At 29.8% G+C, this 17631-nt stretch overlaps 2 protein-coding genes across 5 annotated transcripts in view; one reads left to right on the forward strand and one right to left on the reverse strand.

The window, feature by feature from the left end:
* Nucleotides 1–4138: 4138 nt before the first annotated feature.
* LOC142333842 (uncharacterized) lies at nt 4139–10565 on the reverse strand. The gene is made up of 4 exons (XM_075381398.1): nt 10359–10565; nt 8931–9202; nt 7962–8133; nt 4139–4599 (listed from the first exon to the last, which is right to left on the reverse strand). The coding sequence occupies exons 1-4, from the start codon at nt 10418–10420 to the stop codon at nt 4158–4160; spliced, it is 948 nt and encodes a 315-aa protein (XP_075237513.1). The 5' UTR covers nt 10421–10565; the 3' UTR covers nt 4139–4157.
* A 110-nt stretch (nt 10566–10675) lies between these two features.
* The window catches only part of LOC142333843 (uncharacterized), a 40088-nt gene continuing 33132 nt past the window's right edge, over nt 10676–17631 (forward strand). For all 4 annotated transcript variants that reach the window (XM_075381399.1, XM_075381400.1, XM_075381402.1 and 1 more), the window contains exon 1: nt 10676–10850. The gene's annotated coding sequence lies outside the window, so the exon portion shown is untranslated. The remainder of the gene's footprint in view (nt 10851–17631) is intronic.

The following is a 17631-nucleotide window of genomic DNA, read 5'->3' on the forward strand; positions in this document are numbered from 1 at the left end:
CACTGCCAACAATTTAATGATACTATAACAGAATTATCTCTGAGACAAACATTAGGCTTAAAAGTGTAATAAAACTATTTTATGTTGCTGGGAATAGAATGGAACTGACTGTTTGATTGTAAGTTGCGTCATGAGTAGCTGGAAGATGAGATTGGTTTTTTTAGAAGCTATTGCTTGATAACAAACTTTACGACTGCTGTACCTCTCCTGGAATTACATTTACAATTGCCCAAAAAAACCGTACAAAAGGTTGAATTTAAAACAGTATCTTTCTTTACTAGTTTACACGCTAATTTTATACTGTGATGACTTTGTCATGTTATGACAAAATTACATATCAATTTGTTAAAATATAATTTAAAACTACATTAAGGCAGAAGTTAGTTTCAATTAAAAAATCAAGCCTGAAAGTGATTGACCATCATGAATCCATTTTGACTAGTTTTGATGTTATGTATCAAACATAACTCAAAAACAATTTGCCATAGAATGTTGAATGTTACTGTTGTAACATCTAGTTGTGCACCCGTTTTGATCGCAATTTACTAGACCAAAAGTCTCAAAGAAGCCCAAAATTCAAAAACTTGCATGTACAATGGTTTGTTAATAAGAATAATAAATACTAATATAAACAACATACTGCTTATAGTAGACTATACAATTTATTTTGCAGTTGTTCTGTTTTCTTTCACTAGATGGTAGCAACATATAAAACAACAAACAGACACACCATGTGCTTTTATTGGGAAGATTGTGTTTTTTCTGTATTATGCCATTAAGTCTGCTGCTCCATTTCAGCATTACTAGAATTTATAGTATTGAATTTTCTAAATGGTGGCCAATAATTATGAAAGAAGAGAGAGACAGGAAATGAAACATGCAATAATAAAAATACATTGCAATGTTCAACAGAATTGTGAATAGTAAAATGAGGTCAGAAATATGCTTACAACAAGTATACCAATTGATCTGAGAAAGCGATAATAGTGCAGAAACATTGATTATAAAGAAAAGAAAAAATTGATATCTTGAAATGTGGCTGTTTAGGAAAATGACATCAGCAAGAGGTAAACTACTGACCAGGTCTTTATAATACAAATATAAATGAGAGTATGATTGACAAAACAAAAAAGAAGAGCTAATTAGGGTAGGCCATATCCTAGGACATGACTATTAAAAAAGTAGTAATTGGAGGAAAGATTGTGAATGTGAGAGGAAAAGGAAGAGGAGTGTTGGATGATTTGAAAGGGAGACAAGGATAAATTCAGAACAATCATCGAGAATGCTGTTTCTTGATACCTGTCAAGAAAAAGATATACAGTATGTATAAAAAAAAAATACTGTAAATTTAAATACAATTCAGATACCACTATTGAAAATGAATTAGAACACCAAATTTATGAACATGTTGAATGTGATGCTAGTAAATTGTGTTTTATTTTGTTTTTAATTATTGTAATATTACCTAAAAATTCATCAACAGAATATTATTATTTCTGTTAAAGAAAATATTTTAATTTTATTTTAAATAATTTGGAGAAAGATTTTTCAAATGGTTTGGCAATTTATTAAAAATGGCAATAGCATAATAAAGGTCCTCCTAAGTCAAAATATTCATAGAGCTATATAAAAACAATTCTGTTATGTTTGGTAAAGATGAATTATTTTTTAAGAATTGGTTTCTATTTATTTTAGTAAAGATTAAATTAATGAATATAAACAGAAGTGTAAGTTTACATATTTAATTTTCTAAACGTAGATATACGAGGTGCGACAATAAAATAATGAGATTGATGTGAAAAAAAATGTTGCTTACCGTTTTAGTCATATTTAGTGTTGTCTCCTTCAAATTAGTTGCCCTCTGATTGCACACACTTATTCCAGCGCTTCTGCCATTGATGGTAACATTTCTAGAACTCATCCTCTGTAATATCCTCCAAGACCCTCGTCACAGCTTTTTGGACATCTTGTGTTGTTTGAAAATGGTGTCTCTTGACCGCCATTTTGACTCTTGGAAATAGAAAAAAGTCGCACGGAGCGATATCTGGTGAATAAGGTGGTTGTTGTGGTAGTACTGAAATTTGTTTTGAGGTTAAAAATTGCTGTACTGACAGAGCAGTATGGGATGGTGCATTATCGTGATGCAGAATCCAATTATCAGCGATGTTGGCACGGACACGAAGAACTCGTTTAGATCTCTTTTAGAACTCTTTTTTTGATCTGGGTGATCCCTTTGAGCACCATTCTGAACTTTGGCGTTTTGTCTCTGGATCGTATTGAAAAAACCAACCTTCATCACCAGTGATAACATGACTCAACAAATCTGGATTGATTTCCGTTGACATTTTTCCGTGTTTCTCGCTGTTGTGTGAGATTTTTTTGGACCATTTTTGCACAAATCTTTCTCGTACCAAGATCTTCAGTTAATATTAGACGAACCGTTTCTCGATCGATGTTGAATTCTTCTGCAATCATTTTCACGGATAATCTTCGATCAGATCGTACGATTACACGCACCCTGGTCAAGTTGACATCTGTCCGTGAGGTTGATGGTCGTCCACTGTGGTCTTCATCTTCATCTTCAACATTCGTTATGCCTTCACTAATTTTTCAAAATCCTGCATGTAAATCAACTCAGTAGTTTTATAAAGTTGTGAACCCCATGGTGGTGAGGCCCTCCTCCCTTCTGGAATTAGCCACTAAAACCCCTCCACATCTACAACATAGGAGGCTGGACTTGACTCACCTTTTTTTTTTTTTTTGGCTCACCTTTTACTACAGCACCCCATGTGTTTTGTGTTCATCCTTACCCTCCCATTGTTGACCCGATGCCACCAATCCATTGGAGACCTTTTTCTTTCTTCTGTTTGGCCTCCGGGAATCACCGTCGAGTATTACTTCAGAGGATGGTATAAGTACAAATGAACTGTAGTCTTGTACAGTATCAGGTCGGCCATTCCTGAGATGTGTGGTTAATTGAAACTAACCACCAAAGAGCCGGCCTCCATGGTGTGAGTGGTAGTGTCTTGGCCTTTCATCCAGAGGTCCCAGGTTTGAATCCCGGTCAGGCATGGCACTTTCACACATGCTTCTAATCATTCAGTGGTCCCATAGGTTAAAAAAAAAGTCACCAAAGAACACCGGTATCCGCAACCTAGTATTAATCAAATGCATATAAAAGTAACTAACTGCCTTTACTAGGATTTGAACATTGGAACTTTCAACTTCAAAATCAGCTGATTTGTGAAGATGTGTTCAACACTAAACCAACCTGGTAGGTGCCATTTTTTTAATCTTGACCTTGGGGACGGGGATCAACCCCAAAGGAGATTCAGAGGGAATTATTTACCTCTGGATTTCTTCCACTAAATTTGTTTGGACGATCTTAACCAGCATTGTGATCACTGCATCCCACAATTTTTCGGTCTGCAGCTTAGTTCCAATGATGTTTCCTGGGGTAAGCACGACAAATTCTCTCCTGCATTATTCCCTATGCCGCAAGAACCAATCTCACATGGACACTAGATGTTCCACAACAGTACCTTCCTCCTCGTAAAAATCATATTCTACAGAATGTCTCAGCATCTGTGCACATAGGTATACCTTAAAACACTTTTGATCGGTAAGTAACTGGGTCAACTTGTATTGGAACTCCTGTGTTTTTTGGCACAGCCATCTCTGAAAAATCCAAGATCTGTTTGCAAGTCCATTTTCTTTCCATTGACTGATCCATCTCTCGGCTACCTGTGTGGACAAGCTATGCCTCTGCATTCATCTTGCTCCCTCCCCTCTTCTGAACCAAAAATCCCAGGGTGCAAGTCCAAGCAGTATACTGTGCCTTCATCTGTTATTGTCCTGTACCTGTAGCTACCCGAAGAGAGACAGACCTGTATACCCAGCTAAGAATTCGAAGAACCAATAATTGGGAACATGGGATAAGGAAACGAAGTTGGTCATAATAAAGAATGTTCTAACAATCACAGTAGGTTGACATAACAATCAAGTAGGTTTCATAAATTAGTGGTTACTTCCTATCTGAATTAAAAAAAATATACAGTTTATGTCACTATAGTATTTTCATATGTTTTTTATACTCAATAGTTGTTTTATAAATAGTTAAAAAATAAAAATGAACCAGTTCTTGTTAATAGTATATATTATTGTATTTTTTGTTTTTTAAAATTAATACAAAACAATGCATCTGTCAATAATGAACCAGTCGGTCCACAACTTTGATCTTTAGTTGGTTTACAATTAAATATATTATAACCAATATTACACTGTACTATTTTATTATTTTTATTTATCCATTCATCTGGTGCACTAGCAAATATAAATTCAGATCTATCAAAATCATAATTAACTTGTGTTTGTACATTATCGGTTAACTTTTTTTTAAATGTCTTCATCGAACAAACTTTTCTTATTTCTTTAACTTTTCCAAAGTGTTCTACTTTAATTTTTGGTGTTATTTTTAATGCAGAAACTATTGATGGTGTACATCCAGGATCTAATTCGTCATCACTTTTTCTACCGTCAGCAAAATGTTCACTACATATTCTTGAACTATCTGTTGGCTGCCATAATGAACCATCAGGACTGAAACAGATTAAAGAAAATATTAAGAGCTATTAAAATAATTTTTTTTCATTCTATAGAATGATGTAAAAAGAAAACACTTTAAAATAATAATTTTAAACGTTTTAGCAATGAGGAACTCTAAACAAATCATATTTTTATACTTTACAAGGTTAAATCCAAGAAAAATTAATGCAAAATTGTTTATTATTACTTTAATTTTAATTTACTTCATTATTTCATTGAAATATTAGTATTTTTAACCCATTTATACGCCTTTTAGTTTTTATTTAAAAATGTACAGTTTAAACTGATTAAAGAATGTTTGTTTGCAGTACTTAATATAACAATTTTTTTTTATAAATAACTGTGAAGTCCATGTTAAAGCTCGATTTTCACTAATTTACTTTAGTACATGAGCTTTGATATACTTTAAACATATTTTCATGTATGTACAAATAAATTAAATAAATGTATGTATAAATAAATTAAATGAGTAAAAATCTATATCCTTGCTAGAGATTGATCCTGAAATAAGCTAATCTAGTAATCAGAATGCTAATCACTATACCAACTGAATTCGAAACCTTTTTTTGCAACAAAACTCAAAAATAATCAACTTCTGTAACTATTTCTACTCACTTTTTTGAAACTATTTTCTTTTGGAACTATTTTGCTCACTCTTGGATAATATTTTACAAAGTGATGCAATTTTATATTTAATCTTACACAGTTCAGAGAAACATTGTAAAAACTTATTGGTTTAAATAATTTTAAAAGAAAACATGCTTCTAATTAATGTATACCTGGATAAATTAAACATCGTGACAAATTATAATAGCACTTTTAAAATGATAAATTAATTAGTTTCAAATTGAACAGAAATTTCTTCCAGAAAACATTTTGGAAATAATTATACAGCTTCTTTTTAATGAAATATTCATTAACAATATTTTTTATATTCCCGCTAGGATTATCACAATTGAATTGAGTGTTATTTTCTGCCCTTTCTAGCAGTGTTAGAGTGGCAAAGCTAGGAATAGCAGAAAATAACACCCAAATCAGTAAGTTGTTAACGATACTCATCTTAAAATGGTTAAGAAACCTTTAATATGTATTTAAATAATACATTCAATTTATATTGCGTTTGCTCATTCAATAAGCTATTTTTATCAAATTTGTTTGTTTTTGTGTACTACATGTACAATTTTTGCTTGAAGAAAATGAAAATGAAAAAGCTGATTCTGCTGTGTTTACATTCAATGCAGTTAACAACAGTGCCTTCAACGACTGAAGAAGGAACTACAGAATTAGCTCCAAATGGTCATTTGGAAGAACCATTCATTCTCATGTAACTGAAAATGATGTGTTTAATATTTTTAAATAACAAATTTTTCATTTATAACACATCAAATGAAAAACACTAAGAACTGCATCAAAGACTTAAAATTTTTTTTGGCACATTTCCTTATATTCTGATTACAAGAAATTTTAAAATGTATTATTACTTCTGTTAATTAAAATTCTTATGTCAATCATTATATGTATTTACTAAAAATATTGCATTACAATTTTGTGTTTAAAATATCCAACAAATGTAAAAAAAAATTAAAAGTGTATTAACTAAAATGGTTATTAAAATCAGAATTTTTAAAATAATTATTAACACAATAATTTTAAGTACAGATTAATGAATTTATATAAATAAATTTAAAAAATACTGCCTAAAAATGAGTATAAAATTGAAATTTGGGTGCTTTTAAACTTCGCAGTACAATATAAAGATATATAACCTTAAAAAAAGCATTACTAAGTAAGTAATAAATTCACTGATCCCTACATAACTGGTAGGAGGATCCTTATGGTATAGAATATAACTAAGTGTTCAATATTGAAGAATACTCCAGCACCCCGGAATGAGTGGCTGGGAACTAAATAAAACCATTGTAAGCTTGCGCTACTATAATTGTGATGTTAGGGATGTAATTTGATATAATTTTTTAATTTTTAACATTTATTTTTTTAAAATTTTAAATGTATAATATATAAAAGATAGAGGGGAATTACGTCGGGTGCACAGGATTTAAAAGCCTAGTCTCCCACGGACGGACCCATAAATGGGTTTGAGAACTGCTGGTCCAAAACGGATATGGAACGCTAATCACAAATCCGTCCATAAAATATAATAAAACTTAAAACTTATAACCGACATTAAAATAAACCCTTAAAACACGCCCGATTTCAGAATCATACAGCAGCAAGGGACACTGTCCAGGCTCTGCGATTCGAAGGGAGAATTTGTGATACTCCCACCACATTTGCGTTCCGTTCCGATAAAAGAAAGTGTTTACTTTAAATTTATATAATTCATATTTAAAAAATATAATAATGAAATTTAAACAAAGCTTTATTCTTTATAAGAAATAAAAATTAATTTGTTATTTTATAATATTTACGTATAATATGTAATTTTATGTGATCAATTTGAAAAAAAAAGTGTAATGTAACTGATGTGGGAAATTCGTGAAAGCGTTTTTGCTTATGCAGTAGAATCAGTTAAGTATCATCCTTCTTTATTAATTGTTTTGTACTTAGGTTGATCAAATTAATGTAATTTTTATTAAAAGATTTGACTTCAGAAAAATAATATACATATATATGAACATTAAAAATTTTATAATTATAAATTTAAAAATCACAATAATTTTTCTCAAAAATCAAATCTTCTGTAAACATTCGTGCAAGCTATAGTTACATTTTAACAATAACTAAGAAACATTATATTAGATGACATATTTTTATATTGCTATTGCTTGATTTGAGTATACATATAGATTAAATGAATACAATTGAAAGTTTGATAAAACATTAACAAAATCAACACTACGGAACTTCACAAAATTGAACCTTTCCCTTTCCGAATTTTACTTTTCCCATTTTCAGATTGGCCACATCCCCTTTCCCATTTACCCCTTCTTCCCTATTTTCCTTTTCTGATTTTTCCCTTTCCCCCGCACATAAATTGGTCTATAGCGGACACACATACTGGAAACACTGAAATGGAATCATAAAATAATTAGTATAGCATGTGTTGCTTTACATCCAACATAGTGCTGTATTTTTTTAAAAACATGTTTTTACCTGTCACAGGTGTGACATCTTATAAATAGTAGGTATATAAATATACACGCGGATAGTCGAACGCAACGTTGTTACAAAATTTCAAAGCAATTAGTGAAGAACTTTCGGAGATTTAAGATTTTGAACAAACAAACATTTACGTTTTTATTTATATAGATGAAAAAAAAATTGTCTAACACTGATAATAATGAAAACTAACAATAATAATTGTAAATTTAACAATGATTAAACATTTTTCTTACTCTGAACATTCTCTTATCTTCTTACTGCAAACATTCTTTCTAGTCAAAATGTGATTTTTGGCAGTTAATCTATGAATTTTTTCCTCTGCAATCATCAAATCATTCTTAAATTTTTGGGGAGTTAGTCTATAAGAATGGTCATGATTGGCAACGTGAATACCATCTACAGTATCTGTGAAAAAAAAAATAGTTTAATTATGATCACTCTCTGGATAATTAATTATAAACTTTAAAACAATACATTAGAATAATGACATTTTTTTACAGCAATTGCTTTTTAGTACAACATCTTCAATTATATTTCAATGACACACGGAGAGAATATGCAACTTTACACAAAACAAAACTTTCTGAATTAAACAATAAAATCTTTTAACAGATATTAATTTTAAAATAAGAAATCTTTATTGGTTTATCTTGAACTTAAATTAATTTACTTTGATTATGCAAGTCTTTTAATTTTTAAATGATTAATATAAAAATATATTTAATTAGTTATTTATTTTCTCAGTGTGTGTATATATATATATTTATCACAAATAACAGTTAATAAAAATTCATAAAAATGTATATATGAAATAAAAATACATGGATATATCTATTCAAAATTTTGATGTGTTGAATTGTTGTTACTGATTAAACTAATCATCTGATGACTAAGATTATAAGCTTGGTACTCACAATATATTTGGAATGCTTTCAATAGATTTCAAATTTTAACTTCAAAATGATACAAATAATTGAATTAAAAGAATTACCTATTTGTTTCATGTTCAAAGACTATAGATTATGATATCAAAACGGCCAAAGGTGTAATGGCAAGTCGATATCTATATTTAAGAACTTGTCTGTTGATTTTTCTGATATTCTCAATTGCTGCCAATAACGTTTCTACGTGAGTAAATTATAAACAAATTTAATCATAATATGTTAAAGAAAATAATAAATTAAAACTTTGGATCAACTTACGTTTTACTTCTCTATCAGAAGTTCCTTTAAGATTTTCACTGTTCTTATCTAGTATTTTTCGATAATTTGTATCGGTATCAACAATTTGATTATTCCCGTTAAATATCGTCGGTATGCTGCCTTTCCGGAGACGAAAAAGTTGGTCTCTAAAATCCATACACTCGTCCGAAAAATGTTTTGAGCACAGATGATGATTGGTTAATGGTTTCCAGTTTGAGTCGTAGCCCATATTTCTGACCCAAAGTTGGAGGACTCTCTCATCTGATGGAAATCTATTTCACACAAAGTTTAAATTTGTTAATTATAAATTTAAATATAATATATGACCAAATAAATATATATATATATATCTATATATATATATAAATAATAAAATTAATATGACTAACAATATAAAATTATTACTGGATAAAAATGAAAAAAATATATATATAAAAAATGAATACACTCCATTAAGTCTAGAAATTGAAAATTTATGTAAAAGAATTAACATAACAACTAATCAAATATATTAATAATTACATGATATCATATATAATAATGATGCTAATATTGATAAACAAGGGGTATATAATTTAGGTTGTGAAGAGTGTAACATGATATATTTGTTGGTTGGTATGACCAATCGTAAATTCTCTGCACGCGCAAAAGAACACATGGGTAGTATAAAACAATAAACCAGAAAATTCTAACATTGCTAAACATGTATTAGAAAATGGTCTTGCATACAACACAAATATTTTTGTGAAAATTTTAGACATATCTTATAATACATCTAATTTTAAAAAATATCACATTTAGAGTAATCATAAAAATCTAATTAATGGGCAAACATTTTTTGAAGATGTTAATTTGTTTAAACTCACCCTAAATATAGATATACGGGGATAATAATTCAAATAAAATATCAATCTACAATATGGTTCCCATTAATTTAATTTTATTCCACCAGATTACACTGTAGATATCAATCAGTATACTGATAACCTGTAATCAGTAATGACTGCTTAATATTTTAATTTTCTAACTTTATTTTATATAACACTTTAATCCCTGACAATGGTCTAGGACTGAAAGAACTCGAAAAGTCAAAATTAATTTGCTGGTAAGGTGGATTTACAATTTTTAATTTAATTAATGTATCAGCGGTAACCATGATTGAAAAATTATATATATATATAATTTTTCTTCATAAAGCTCATTAATAACTGAAATTTTTTTTTAAATTGTTTAACCACGTTTTTTTTGGCAACCGATTAATAACAATAAAGTTGATATCAATTTTAACCGAATTGGACAAAAGTTTTAGGACTACTGTATTTATGTAATCAATATTATTTATGAAACACAACCATATGAATTCACAATAATTACCTAAGTATTGAAATACTTGCATTGTTATAACCTCAAATCTTACGTTGTACTTACTTAAAGAAAGATATATTATCCAATTTCGTATCTTTTATTTTACAAAACACACACTTCCGCATGATTTTTAATCACAAATTTATTTTCAATTTACATAAGTATTCACAATCACAACTGAATGTTTTTAATGCAATAATAGATCACTAGATTCAAAATACACAATCTCAACAGTTCAATGGATTGCTTAAAAACAACTGTTAAGGCCACAAAAAATCATATATACGATTCTAAATTGATAGTATTTCAGTATCGATTTATTTGTATCGACAATAGTTGTTTTAAGTTCTGCTACGATATCGAATGAATAAATTGCGGTAGTAAAATTTATTAATTTATTTTATAATTGTTAAATTAATATCAGTGTTACATTTTGTCATGATGTTAAGAACATTTATTCAAATTAATGCTTCTACATCTGTTAAATTTTTGTTTAAAGTATAAATTATTAAAAATATCTGATAATTAACTAGTAATGCATCTAAGATAGAAAATGTAAGTTTTATGTTACTTTAATGTATCTATGTTTTTATACTAGCATTAAAAAATACGGTGAATGTATTAAAGTATTACTTACGTGTTTGTTATTTTTTATGTAATAGATTAGTTTATAAATATTTATTTCTAAATTTTTGCTATAAGTTTTTCTGAATAATTTTAACCAACAACTGAATTTTTAACTATACAGATAACAAAAACAGTAGCAACTGTTATACAAGTTTTTTTAATGTATTTCTTTCCCCCATTCTATTCTGCATTTGTATCAATAATAATTTATTTGTAATTACTTTGAAATCATGATTTAATGTGTTATCTTTAAATTTATTATTAATAAGAAATGTAGCAGATTAATCACTGAAGTTTTGTTAGTTTTTTAAATTACCAATACTTAATTTTTTACTTTAAAAAAAAGTGATTAGTTATTTTTAACAGTTGATGATTAACATTATTCATAGTATGAACCATACAAATAAACTAAATTTTAATTAATCTAAAAGTTTAATTATACAGTTTATAAATTTTTGTGATAAAGTTTTCTGAATGTTAAGTAACAATTGGATTTTTAAGTGATAAAGATGAAAAAAAAGTACAGAGCTCTTTTATATAAAATTTCTGGCAATCTCTTTAATTAATTAATTAATGGGTAAGACAAATTTTAATGATAATGATGATTATGATTAATAGACTAGACTACTTCTTCTTATTCTACGGCACAGGCATCTGTGCCTGTTTTGGTCCTTATAGGCTCAATTAATCCTATGATTATTACTTAATCGCTTCCTCGGTCGATCGATGCACTTCTCTTCCCAATAGGATTATATTTCATAACTTCAGCAGGGATTTTCCCTGATGGCATCCTGCTCACATGATTTCCACTTTTTTTGTAATTTTTAATTCTTCAATTCAAAGATTCTATTCATAGATCTTTCCTAATTTTATAATTTCTTATCCTGTCTAATCTTGTATAAACTTTCACAGCCTTTAAAAGGATGCATCTCTACTGCTTTGATTCTAGTCTCTTTCTTTTTAACCAGAATCCAGGATTCACTTTCATACATTGATACCAGTATTGTCATCGTCTTATAAAATTTTAGTTTTGTCTCTCTCTTACTTTATTTTTTAGGCATCTATATACTATACAGAGTGTTTGTTTTAAAACATAACCCAAGTAAAATACTTTTTAGAAAAGTTAATGCAATAATTTTGGATGAAATGGTTGGTGGTACTACCTATTGTTTTTGTTTTATAATCATCTGATATAATTTTATATTTCTTTTTTGTGAACAGTTAATTATTTTCGGTTATCAGTGTTGGTTTTTTTTTTTTAAGAAATGGTTTTGAACACAGGAAAAAGGATTTTTATTGTGGAATTTGTTTAACAAACTAAATCTTTTGTTTTATACCATGAAGCTTTTCAATTTCCTGCGCAGTCAAAGAAGGAGGTGGAATCAATAACCAATAGTATGGTTTCAGAAAGGGCAGATCTGCAATAGACACGGTGTCTATGGTGCATGGAATGGCAGAAAATATTATGGCGGCTCACCGGAGATTACCCAAAGGCAAGATGTGTGTGCTTTTGACTTTGGATGTATGAAACATGTTTAATTGCGTCAGTGCACTGAGGACACTTGGTGTTCCTCAATGTCTTCTGTGGATTATCTGTACTTATTTAAAAGAAAGAAGGATAATATATGAGCTTCATGATGGAGTGTTGGAACGGAATAAGGGAGTTCCCCAGGGATCAGTTCTTGGGCCAATCCTCTGGAACATAACATATGATGGGGTGTTCCATATTCCCCTTCCTACTGGTGTGACAGTCATTGGTTATGCCAATGACATTGCATTAGTCGTGGAAGCAGCGTTATAATTAATCATAATTTGTGTCATAATTATTAGATCTATTATTGTGAGAAAATTATACTTAATTTGATACTAATTTATAATATTAGAATTAACAATAAATAAAAACAATTCATATTTCATCAAATTAAACGTAAAATGGAGGACATGAAAACAGACAAATAATTACAACAATTTTCTGCCATAACTCGGCTATTTTTTAACCGATTTCCAAAAATAAAATGTCATTTTCTTCAAAGTAAAAGGCCTATTATTGTAATAAGTAACATAAATTTTTATAAAACTAATATTTATGGAAATATAATGGATTGAAAAATAAATATGGCCGTCATTTTGTAATTTGCAAAGATAAAGTCCTTATTTTTTGATCATTTTAAAACTTTAAGACACTTACTAAATATTAATGTGATTCATCTATCCGAACTTGAGATATAAATTTTAATATAAAAGTAACAAAATGACAGACAGGGGGAGTGCAAAGGAGAAATTGCCATTTTTCCTAAGGATATTTTTTGTTTAGTTTTACAAGTAGAATCCAAAAAAGTATACCCACCCCACCATTTTAGAAACACTGTATATTTCATTTTTTGTAGAGGCTTTTCAAAAAAGGACATTTTTTGTGGTCCCGAATCCCATGGTGGTGTGGTTCTCCCTTCTGAACTTACCCACTGAAACCCCTTCCCACCTACAAAATAAGGTGCTGGACTCACCTTACGGTATCATTATAGCAATCCATATGTTTTGTGTCCATCCTTACCCTCCCATTGCTGACTTGATGCCTCAAAAACCATTGACACACACAAACCCTTGAGAGATCAGAGTGCTTGTACCAGGAATAGTAACCGAAAAATTATTGATAAACTATTTTGAATTAAGCACTTCAGATGTGGATAGTGACAGATTACTTTACTTCCAGATAATAATCAGATTAGAGGAGTAAAAACTTTTCCTGATCTTAGAGAGAAGAGATGATAAGAGTAAAACTATTCCTTACCCTTAGGAATGTGTGGCAGATGAATGTACCCGACTGAGCTGTAAAATATTCAACTAAGACCACAGCTGAAAGAGTAACAAAACTCGATACTTACTGGATATCAGTACACCACTTGATCCTCCCTTGATTATCATCTTCCATATTCTTAGATCATACTTTGATTTTTTGTAGTATAAACTGGTGTGTATATTTTCCTGGTATTTAAATAATTTACAATATTATATAGGGTTCCGATTGCTTTGCTTGCTCTGGTATTTAGAATTAATAAAATTTAGATTAAGAACAATTTAGATTCGGAGTAACAGTACAAGGTGAAAAGATAAAGATGCTACGATTTGCTGATGATATAGTAATTCTAGCCAACAATAAAAAGAATTTAGAAGAAACAATGAATGGCATAGATGAAGTCCTACGCAAGAACTATCGCATGCAAATAAACAAGTACAAAACAAAAGTAATGAAATGTATTAGAAATAACAAAGATGGACCAATGAATGTGAAAATAGGAGGAGAAAAGATTATAGAGGTAGAAGAATTTTGTTATTTGGGAAGTAGAATTACTAAAGATGGATGAAGCAGGAGCGATATAAAATGCCGAATAGCACAAGCGAAACAAGCCTTCAGTAAGAAATATAATTTGTTTACATCAAAAATTAATTTAAAAGTCAGGAAAAGATTTTTGAAAGTGTATGTTTGGAGTGTCGCTTTATATGGAAGTGAAACTTGGACGATCGGAGTATCTGAGAAGAAAAGGTTAGAAGCTTTTGAAATGCGGTGCTAAAGGAGAATGTTAAAAATCAGATGGGTGGATAAAGTGACAAATGAAGAGGTATTGCGGCAAATAGATGAAGAAAGAAGCGTTTGGAAAAATATAGTTAAAAGAAGAGACAGACTTATAGGCCACATACTAAGGCATCCTGGAATAGTCGCTTTAATATTGGAAGGACAGGTAGAAGGAAAACATTTTGTAGGCAGGCAACCTTTGGAATATGTAAACAAATTGTTAGGGATGTAGGATGTAGGGGGTATACTGAAATGAAACGAATAGCACTAGATAGGGAATCTTGGAGAGCTGCATCAAACCAGTCAAATGACTGAAGACAAAAAAAAAATTATATTTAGTATCTAATTTGTTAGTTTATTCTATTACAATTTTCGGCAAAGAGATGTGAGCATGATTTCATTATATTTTCAAAGTGATGTTGAGAGATTCATTAACTTTATTTCCATAGTAAGCACAGCTACAGAGGTCTAAAAAAATTTCAATTTAAACAAAAATAAAAATACAACTGTAATACTAATAAATTTGCATTTATTATATCTATTAACATGTTAAATGAAGATATTGTTTCATTTTATCTGTCAAAACCCATTCTCTATCAGTAAAAGTGGGCACATAAAACTAATTTTTACTATAATTAAAAGATTGGAGGTATCTAGTTGAAGAAACGCTGGCGTGCTAGTAATTTGATTATTTCATGAGATGAAGTCTCAAAGTTCAGTAGCTTTTCATGGATATTCTTTAAATTGTAAATAAATAATTATCTATTTACAATAATAACACTACCCAACAAAAATGTTTTTTTGAATGTTTCCTTGACTTCAAGCGTCAAATCTTACTAATTTTGGGTTGAGAAAAACAAATATGACAAAGAAAAATTTTTATTAGCTTTAGTTTCTGTGATATACAATGGATAGAAGTATTTCATTTTAACGGATTAAGAGAAAATGATACATTTGAATTACATAATCCAACAACATAGAAAGTTCATTTGACATTTTTTTAATGACAGTTACATTTTATGAGTTCTTAATTGATGGAAGAACACCTGGCAGTTGGTTGTGTCTGAAGAGAATCGTGTGGTGGCTTCATGAGATCATTGTCTTTTGGTTTCCTCTTGTGAGTTCTGAAGCATCCTTATACACAGACCAGCAGTAATTTGCAAGAATTGCTTCATTCCAACGCCCCTGATATCTTTGTTCCATTACAGAAATATCCTGATGGAATCTTTCTCTGTGTTCATCACTGACAACTCCACAACTAGGAGGGAAAAAGTCCATGTGTGAGTGGAGAAAATGGATTTTAAGGGACATGTTGCTTGCAAGTAGATGGTTTTGGCAGAAGTACTTTCACCAACTGACTGTAGTTTTCATTATTTTGTTGCCTAAAAATCCATGAATGACTCCCTTTAAGGCTTCCGAAGTTTCCGTATTTTTCCCCTTCAAAATTAGGTGAAACAGGATCGTTTACAAGTTTTCAAACTTGTGGCCCAACAAAAATACCTTCCTTAACTTGTGCATCACTTAATGTAGGACATTTTTCTCTTAAGTATTTAAAGGCCTGTCCTTCTCGGTTCATACTTTTGACAAAGGTTTTCATCAAATCTAGCTTTAAATGAAGGGGTGGAAGAAGAACATCTTTTGGGTCCAGGAGAGGCTCGGCAACAACATTTTTCTCGTTAGAGTAAAAATTTCTTGTAAGCCAGTCTGCTTGAATGTGATTTCCTATCCTTAATGTCCCACATACATAAAAAACAGCAGTATTTAGTTTACACCAGTTGCATTCCTAAGATACAGCGATGACTTTTAGATCGCCATAAATTTTCCACTTGTGTTCAGCATATTTAATTTAGTCTAGGAGGATTGCCATGTTTCCATGAGTCTCCTTCATGTGAACTGAATGACCAACAGGAATAGAAGGAAGATGGTTGCTGTTGTGAAGTAATACAGCTTCCAAATTAATGTTGGAGGAATCTATGAATAGCCTCCAGTCAGTTGGATCATGATTCAAATTCAAGCATTTCATCAAGCCATTAACATCGCAACAAACAACATTTTCTTCTTAAAAAAAGAAAGCAGATTCCTATGATGATGTCCGTATTGTGAGACCCTGACGTCACGTTGGAGAAGATTCCATTGCTGTAGTCTTGACCTTAGAAGCTCTGTCTTCTCCTTTAACAAATCAAGGTCTCAAATGAGATCACTCAATTCTGATTGACTCAGTCTGTGCAGTTTATCATCTCTTTCATCAAAATCAGAGTTATGGGATGTGGAAGGCCTTTTGGGTTCTTCTACCACACTGTCTTCATTTTCAACTTCAAGCTCATAATTTTGAGTAGTATATATATATATATATATATATATATATATATATATATATATATATATATATTAGTGTGTGTGTGTGTGTGTAATAGTAGTAGTAAAGTATTAATAGTACCTTAATTTTATGATGATTTAGCTACACAGCTTTACACTTATCACCATAAGTAATCCACTGTCAAGGACCAAAATATATTGACAAGAATAAAACTCTTAAGCACTCTTCATTCTACATTTTGAAGTGAGAATTTTACATCTACATTCTTATTAAAAGAGTAAATGTCAAGTACTTTTTTATAATTAGTAATAGTTATTTTGGCTACTAAATTTCTTCAACAGTTAAAAATCTGTAGCTTGTACTATTCATGTATATTAAAATGATTAAATTAATAAAAATATTCAGAAATTTGTAAAATCCTTTTTCCTTTTAAAAAATCATGTATGAAATTACAGTGGATCAAAAGATTCAACACACTTATTTTTATTTTTTTTAAATCACTTTATTTTCTAAATTATATTTCTCTATTTTGCCAAAGTACCTGAAATACATAGTAATATGGTAATATGTAATTCAGATGCAATTACAATAATGTTTTATTAATATATATAAATAATCCATTGAACCTGTGATAATATTAAAAAAGTCTTTGTAAGTTTCAAATTGATGTAAATTTGTTACGTGCTTATACATTGTAGTTTTTTTTTTTTTTTTTTTTTTATTTAATATTGCCTCATAACTAGATTATAAGCCCAGTAATTTTGGTCTTGTTCATCCGTAAACTAAAATTTCTAAATCCATATATTGTATCTAGGTCTAAT

Source organism: Lycorma delicatula, chromosome 13, assembly GCF_047948215.1.
Source record: "Lycorma delicatula isolate Av1 chromosome 13, ASM4794821v1, whole genome shotgun sequence".
NCBI classification, from domain to species: Eukaryota; Metazoa; Arthropoda; class Insecta; order Hemiptera; family Fulgoridae; genus Lycorma; species Lycorma delicatula.